Source organism: Atta colombica, unplaced genomic scaffold (assembly GCF_001594045.1).
Source record: "Atta colombica isolate Treedump-2 unplaced genomic scaffold, Acol1.0 scaffold88, whole genome shotgun sequence".
Lineage (NCBI taxonomy): Eukaryota > Metazoa > Arthropoda > Insecta > Hymenoptera > Formicidae > Atta > Atta colombica.
This window is the reverse complement of record NW_017259581.1, coordinates 2,471,071-2,479,837: the sequence shown is the minus strand read 5'-3', so window position 1 is coordinate 2,479,837 and position 8,767 is coordinate 2,471,071. Positions and strand designations below refer to the sequence as shown.

At 30.0% G+C, this 8,767-nt stretch overlaps 1 protein-coding gene across 2 annotated transcripts in view; it reads left to right on the top strand.

Annotated features, from left to right (window-relative positions):
* Window positions 1–8,767, top strand: part of LOC108693150 (chondroitin proteoglycan-2-like) — a 34,976-nt gene that overhangs the window by 21,228 nt on the left and 4,981 nt on the right. The window contains exon 1 of one of the 2 annotated variants that reach the window (XM_018201923.1): window positions 2,925–3,243. The exons of the other annotated variant lie outside the window; for it this stretch is intronic. Within the exon in view, the coding sequence (XP_018057412.1) occupies window positions 3,195–3,243 (49 nt within the window). The 5' untranslated portion in view covers window positions 2,925–3,194. Of the gene's footprint in view, window positions 1–2,924; window positions 3,244–8,767 lie in introns of those variants that run through there. 2 annotated transcript variants of the gene reach the window in all.

Genomic DNA, 8,767 nt, shown 5'->3' with positions numbered 1-8,767 from the left:
AGAAATTTATAAAGTAATTTAAATTATATAATATTTTTTCAATCTTCATTTATAATAATTTTATCTTGATAATTTTATTAATTATATATTTATTTTTATAGTTAATTTTTTTTAATTTTTACATATTCAAGCTTTAGTTACATGGAATAGGAAACAAAACATCCGCGTGATTGTGAGTAATTTGATACGTTAACGATCGACCTCCTCTTTTGCAAATCGAGGATGGGATTGCGAGATAGTTGCGAAACTGGGCGTCTCATTGTTTCATTCTTATGTGTCTCGTTTCCTCTTGTGACCATTCCCACCGAGCATCGTGATAATTTTATCCAACAAACGTCCGTTTTTGTCCTCTCCGTCGTTGCCTTCACTTGCATAAGAGCACTCGGTGAAAATCCTTGGAAAGCGCCGGTCGTTTAATGCAATATTTTTTATATCCTATGTTTTGGTCCAAATACATATTCGAGAAACTGCTGTTTTCTATTAATCAATAGTAGTAGTTTTCTATTAATCATAGTCTTTGTTTTGAGTTAAAAGAGAGAAGAGAGCACAGAGTAATATTTTTAATCTTTTAATTTCGAAAGTTGAAAGATGTCTGTCTTTTGTCATTTGTACAATTAATATGCATTGTGAATGAGTGTTATATAATATGCGGTAATAAAAATCCATCCATAATATATCCATCTTGTTTTTTAAACGAAAACGAATACATTAACATTCTTAGAAAGGATTTTCCTAACTTGTGTGCAGTGAAATATTTTTCTTTTGATTCTGCAACCAGAATAAAGGTGTTGAATAAAAAAACTTGTCCGATCATTCTTGAAACATCTCGAATTCCTTTAGTCGCGAATTCCCGTTAGAATTGGAATGTTAGGATTTCTTAATGATTAGGATCGGAGTCGTGAGTTTATAGAAATTCTGGTCCACTGGAGCACGAGAAAACGAATGAAAGATGGCAAAGAAAGAAGCCATTAATTCATTATATTTTTCTACACTTGTTATTAGTATATTAAAATCGTCATACCAATACATAATATAACAAATAAGTGTTTTACAAATTGCTTGACATGTAAACAGACAAAACAAACAATAACGAAATGTTATAGTATGTTGAAATTATTCAGCCAATGTAAAGTCATTTTTCCTTTAAATAGGCAATGTTTTTCTAGGACTGAATCTCCCTTCCTCCTATATTATTATATTATATCTGTAAATTATATAAGTATATATTGTCATGTTGACACGATTTGTATGAGAAGTAGGCATCTCATGCGACTCATCGAGAGTGTGTTTCGTCTTTATTTTCACCGTCTCATCGCGTGAAGCTGATCGACTGGATACTCGGGAAGGGAAAGAAACCGTGAAGGCCTTGCCTCGAGGCCGTTCATGCACGCGAAATAAACGTTGCAGTTAACGGTAGCGGTTCGAGATAACGGAAAAGATAGACGCCACATGCTTATGAATATTTCATTATAATCGCGATAATTATAATCGCGATATCCTGAGGCATGCGATTCATGATAGAATCCATTTGATTTTCTGATTATTATTTGAAGCTAAGATAGAAGCTAAGATAGAAGAGTTTGAAAAGAAATTAAATAATTAAATATAATTAGATTATAAATTAAAATTCAAACTAAACAAACTTGAAGCATAATATATTATTATAATTTTTCATTGAAATATTCGATATTAAAATAATAAAATTTAAAATTCAATTAAATTAGCTTGCATTAAAAAAATTTTTTATATATAATATGTATATATAATATTGTATACTATAAAAATTAATTCTTTTAGAGGACATGACAAATGTAATTACCTACTCTTCTTTTTCTAGTGGTTAAAAATAAATTTCTTTCGAATGAATTCTTTTTCCTGCGTGTAAATGAAATTTTTGTTGAATGGATTTTCTTCCTAATTAACGAGCAAACATTTTACTTGTATTCCATGACGATCTTGTTTTCTTCGGAACAGAATTTCACTTCCCCTCTCTTTCTTAGTCAGATACCTGTTCTTCGATCATAAAAGAGTACGTGTTATAAGCTGAAGCGTTGATGATATCAACTATTAACTAGTCTTGCTCCATCTAGTCTGGCAAAGTTGTTTTATCCACAGAAAATTTGTACTTAATGAAATAGGCAAGTTTTTCAACACGCATATTGTTAGTACTGATTTATAGTACATTACTTATATGAAGAGTTTGACAGAATACGAGATGAAAATTTTTCTAAATAATTTATAGGGATATATTTCATTTTCATCCCATCAAATTCTATGACAACTCTCAATTATATTTTAATATTTAGTTAAACTGTTGTAAATGCTTTCTATGTATTTATTCATCTTTATATTTGTTTTGCTAATTTCTTTTTACCTATTTACCTACTTTTGCTATTTTAAATAAATATAAAATAATAATTATTATTATCTATTTAATGATTATTTTTTTATAATGTGTATTATCAACATATAGAAAGGTTGACGGAAAAAATATTTTTAATAAGAATTTTGAGGTTGTCAAAGTAAGATATTTACTAACTCATTTACCGAAACATTACTATAAGAATTACATTTGCATTTACTCAGAATTTAGATTGAATTTAGATTTAGATTGAAGGCATTTAAATCGAAAATCTTGTTTTGTCTTAATTTACGTTATTCATATACGAATGATCCTAATGGGAACTAAACAGAAAATGAGGTCATCAGCTAATACTTTACTCCCAAGGAAATGTAGACAATAATAGTCGAAGCATTAAGCACGAAATAATGGCCTCAATGTGTAATAAATCGTCGAGTATGACGATTCTTATTATTATTATTAAGGATTTGTGCAATCGTCTCCTAATGAATCACATGAAGGGATTCCTGCGGATGCATTTTACGACGGTGTCATCAGGCTATTATCAGTTCTAGAATTCCCGATAGACGAAACCAGGTGTGTTCCTCTAGGTAGAGCCTTCCTATGCGGCCCCAGAGATCGGTCGGGGATGGAGAGTGGGGCGCTCATATAAGACACCAAGCAAACGCCTCTCCCAGTGACCAGTCTCGACACGAAAACTCATCAGCCGAGCTTCCTCGGTTCTCACACGACAACGCAGAGAAAGAGAGAGTATATACCCCAAGCATAAACCGGAATATTTTGCTGATTAGGGGTTGACATTTCGCGTTATCGTACACGTCATTTTCTCAGGATGTCGCAGCAGATACTTCCGCTCGTCCTGGTGCTCTTGGCTGCGCAGGGTGAGTCTTTCCGCTTCTTCTTCTTCTTTTTCTTCTCTGTTTTCCTCTCCTCTGTCTTCCGACTTCTCTTTCTTGGTTATTCCTTGCTTTATCTATGAGGTTCTTACAGACTCTGATTGATTCAATGTATCGTAGATTAATATTGTTAATTTATTTGCAAGTAAATACATTAAACATATATATTTGTTTACATTTATATTAATTAAAACATTTTTAATATTATTAATGTTAAAGTGAATTACAATATAATTTTTTAAATTTTATTATGTATTACTATTAATAAAAAGGAAATAAAGGATAAAGTTATTAAAAAACTACGGACATCTCATTAAATGTTTCTACTTTTTTTTTGTTAATGAAAGAGGACTTTTTTAATAACAATTTAATATTTTGATAAATTTAGCATACTTATAGATATTGAATTAAATGTTTATATTTTTCTTATTTTTTTTGTAAATATAATTTTTATGTTTTTATAATTTTGTAAATTTTGTTAATTATTAACACATGTTTCTAATGATATTATTTAAATTAAAATTATTTAAATTTTATTTAAAAAATTTAATAATTACATTTTATTTTACATAATTTTATTCTCAATAACATCATTAATGAAAAATTAATGATTTAATAAATAAATCTAAAACTTAATTATTTAATTAATTTTTAATTATTGGAAATTTTAATTAACAATAATTTATTCTGACAATAAGATTATTATATAAATTTTAATAATTTTTAATAATTTAAATGTCATTTTATTTATCTCTTTCTCGATAATATACAAACAAATTTTGAGCAATATATTTGTTTAAATTAAATCATAGAATATCTGACATTTTTAGAAGTCGATCGCCTTTGATCTTGACTTGATCTATCGACCGTTTGGCTTTCACTTTCGAGATAGGTACGTTCGCCTGGCTATCTTTATAAATAATAAGAGTCGATCAATAAAACCAAGACATGTTGAGCGAGGTGCGAAAACGGTGAAATTTCCACGCAGCCATCGTCATTTTAGTGAAACTAAAAAACCATGCGGATCGTTCTACTTTCTTTTGCGAATCCTCGATAATCGCAGATGTTATATTGATTAAAGGTGATCGTCTTATGTCCTTCGTGAGATCGATGATTCACGAAAGCGACCTATTTCGTTTTCTTATTGAGCGGTTGTACGATTATCATATCGTTCTATCGATATGTATGATTAACTAGTAGTAGTTTATCACTTTCGTATTAAATAAGAAATATTATAGGTTTTATATCAAATGAATAGGAATTGTCATTTATTCATAATTTGCCAATTAGACTCTCTCTTTCTCTTTCTTTCTTGTTTTGTTTTTTTCTTTCATCGATTTTAACTTTCGCAGATATGCGAATTAAATTAATCGCTGAATAATTTACTATATTAATTAATAATTCTGTATTTCTTTGTCGGCAATTTTTTGGTGTTGAAGGAAATGAGGGAATCAATTAATTTTACATAATAAAACTGCATATTATATGTATAATTATCAATTATATAAAAATTATAATGACACAAACTTTTAAGAATAATATCTCATTAAATTAGTTCCATGTTCGCGAAAGTAGAAAACTAATGAGCAATTTTATGTGACAAAATTACATAAATATTAATCTGATATAGGAAAACAATGTCGTGAAGTTAGATAATGAGCCCGAGAACAATTTTCATTGCACAATCCTCGCGACATTCGAGGTGCAGAATCTGTAGTAAACAGTGGTCCATTGCTCCGCAATTATTACACGCATCTTCCTAAGAACAATGGTGGCCATTCACCAGGTTTCACACATCTCAAGAACTTTCTCCCGTCTGCCAGGAGTGAAAATATGAAAGTAGCTCAGCCTGTAGTTTACTCTCTTTCTCTTTCTCTCTCTCTCTCTCTCTCTCTCTCTCTCTCTCTCTCTCTCTCTCTCTCCTTCTTTTTCTCTGTTTTTTTTTATTTTTCTCTCAATTGTTTATTGTTTTATAATTATTTAGTAAACAACTTTTTTTAGTGGAAACTACTTATTGTTCACTCACATTTTCAAGTTCAAATATTTCTAAGAAATCTTATTTTTCTTTAAATAAGAGTTATTTTAATTAGTGTATAAATATTATCTTTATTTTCTTATTATCAAAAATTTTTTTATGATTATATACATACAACAGTCTAATAAATATATTATATTAGAATAATATATTAGATTAGAATTATATTAGAATATAGATATTATTTCCTTATTCTTTTTATATAAATTTTATTTTATTATTGCATCTCTTTTGCATAATTTAGTCTTTCCTTTACTTTTATATTGGTTTTTACTATAATAAAAAAAAATTCTGTATATGTTTTTTATATATTTCAATTTTATTTTTGTATTATTTAATTTAATTTTTAATCTTTTTCTCTCTTTTTTTCTTCTTTATGAATCATAATGTTTATATACATAAATGCTTTTTCTTTTTTATCACAATTCATTAAACATCAATGATAGCGATCTACATGAAGGAATCTATCTAATTCTTTGAAAATATATGATTGTTGATAACTCAGTTTTATAACGCTTACGCAAGAAGTCTTACTTTCTACGACGACATTTGAAAATATTACTTTGAGACTTGATCGGCAGCCACTGTGCGTAATCTTTGCGGAGAAAAGTTCCATTCATTCATCCATTTATTTGTCTGCTTCCCACGCCTGTGTTTTCCCACTTATAGCGCAGAGTTGCAATGTAAACGTTGACCAGTTCCGGAAGTGACGATATAATAGCATCGGGTAAAACGTTTCGCTCGACTTGAATTATTGATTGGACGATAAAAAGGATGCAAATAGGAAGGAAAGGAGAAACGGATCTCATAAACGTCATTGTTGTTCTGACGTGGCGTGATTTTATCGAGAAATGTTGCGCTTTATCGAGCTAAGACGAGATACTAACTTTGCGTTCCTTAAGTTTTACTGGTCTAAGAAAGTTTTACCGGATCGAGTTTGCTTATTTTTCATGGAAAGAAATGTGAGAAGGCCGAGAATGAGAGATAGAAAAAGAGAGAAAAAGATATATTTGTGATTTGCCTTGCTATTTGAAAATAAAAGTCGAATGCATTTTTTTATCTAATCCGGTAATGCGTAATTTATGTAACATTTAATCTTTAAGAAATTTATCAAGACACATTTTTATCTTAACTGATGCAGTGATATTTAATTAAAAATTTTGATAAGTAGCCACTTGTATTGAAAAAATGAAATAACAAAAATGAAAAATTAACGAAAGTAAAGTGAAATTGATCCAAAAAAGGGATTTTATTAAACTTAATTTCAGTAAAATTTAGGTGAAAAATACTAAATTTTAATAAATAATTTATTTGAATAGTATATCATACTAAATATTTACTAAATGTAAAAATATTTTTATTCGGTACAATAGCCATTAATTTAATTTAATAATCATCTTTTTATCGAATAAATATTTATTTACTGTAAGTAAATAAATATTTATTCGATAAAACGTTGGCATTATTTAAATAAATATTTATTAAAATTTAGTACATTTTTCTCAGTGCATCGATTTTTCGTAGACCAAATTTATTTTTTGCTGTGAAAATTCTGGTACAAGAAAATCGTTTCCCTGAATCTAACGATGAAATTACATTGAGACATTTTTTTATTTTTAAATTAGGACATTTATATTTTTATCGCGCATTATTTTTTAAGTGTACTTTCTAAAAATTAACGATGATGTTTCACGCGCTGATCATCCACCGAACCGCCAACAAATCTATACTACGCCGCGAGAATTCTTCCTGCAGTGCAAAATCGATTCCTCGTAAATCCTTCCAAGCGAGGGACTTCCTTAAACCGTCACTCATCCGAAGCCGCATGTTTTGCACGAAGCGTGAAATCCTCGCGAGGAGCAAAGCGCCGCCGGCCGATCCTGCTTTGAGGCGAGCAGTTACGGCTGCTAAGCTATTGCGGCTCCGGCTACTTGCCTACGAGGAATCGTAAAGGAAGGGAAAGTAACCCGGTGCCATGTTAACTAAGCGTCTCGCTTGCGTAATTTGCTACAACGTGGATGTCTCCACCTATTTGCGGTACCGTGACGGCCCAGCGCGCAAATCGATTAATCGCGCCGGTTTTGCGTCCAAATGGATTTATCTTCTTTATTTTTCGAGCACAAGATCGCTCTCACGGGTGGCCACGGTTCTTTTATTAAGGCATTTCTTGAACGGCATTTGCATAATTCTTGAAGGATAATGTCTGGTAATCGTGTCAGTCTGGATACGTTTCAGTCATCAATAATCGCAGTAAGAATTTCTTCTTTCACTCGTTCAAAAAAGAACAACAGAATTTTTTATTCTTTTGTTCGATTAATAAAAAGAAAGGGAAAATAATATATAAAATTAATAATATTATATAAAATAAATGTATTGTATAAAAAATTTACAGGAGACAAAATTTGTAAATTTTGATTTTATTTTGTAGTCAAAGCATTTATCTCAAATTAAAAATTTTAATATCTACATAGAACTAAGAATTCTATAGCTATTATTGTTTTACTCGCGAAGTGAAAGAATATTTTAAAAATAAAATATGAAATTTTCAAGTTATATTTGTGAACTTTTAAGATTTAAAAAATACATAATTTGGGAAAGAGCGGACATATATTTAACGACCTAGATGTTACAAAGATATTTTTAGATAATTAAGACTATAGTTTACGCAATCTGTGCCGTTGGAAACTCACAATCTCTCAAACGTTCTTTCTCAGACGGACAAAGCTGCTTCCCCATGAGATTATTCCTATCGTGAGATCGATCGTGCTTCGCTTTCCTTCCCTTATCCGCTCAGACTAGTTAGCCAACAACATGCAACTTTTCTGCGGTTACAGATTACAATATAAAAGTATATTTATAGCATGTAAACATGATGATCAAGAGACTGTTATTATCGAGGTCGCATTATTGCTTGAGGGTATCTTTTTGTTTCGCGCTTATGCGAATGTCGAAATTTTGGAAAATTCTTTCCAAGATTCTGATTTTCTTTGCAACATCTTGAAAGATATGAAAAATATTGGCATGATACTTCTAAACATATTTTGAGTATTTCTTATAATTTATTATGAACTTTTTTATTTATTATAATCTAAATAGAGATGAATAATTTATTATATTTATTATAATCAAAGATAATCGACATAATCTAAAATGATGAGTCTTAAGTATCATGATTAACGTCACTTTAATAACGTAATCAAAATCGAGATGAAAATAAAAGATTTGAGGCGTGGCATCATTAGAAATCTCTTGCGAAATGGCTTTAAAGATAGGGTCATGATTTCTTGTTTTGCTTCAAGCACCGAGAGACAGAATCTGTCGAAGATTCCGGTTGTTCTCTGAAGATCTTTTATTTTCATTTTAATCTCGATCTTCAGATCCTGAAAGAAAGATTGAGCAAGAGTGAGTCTTTATTTCATTCTCAGATTAGATCTCTTAAGAGTGGGCAGTCGGAACAATATAACAACATAACAA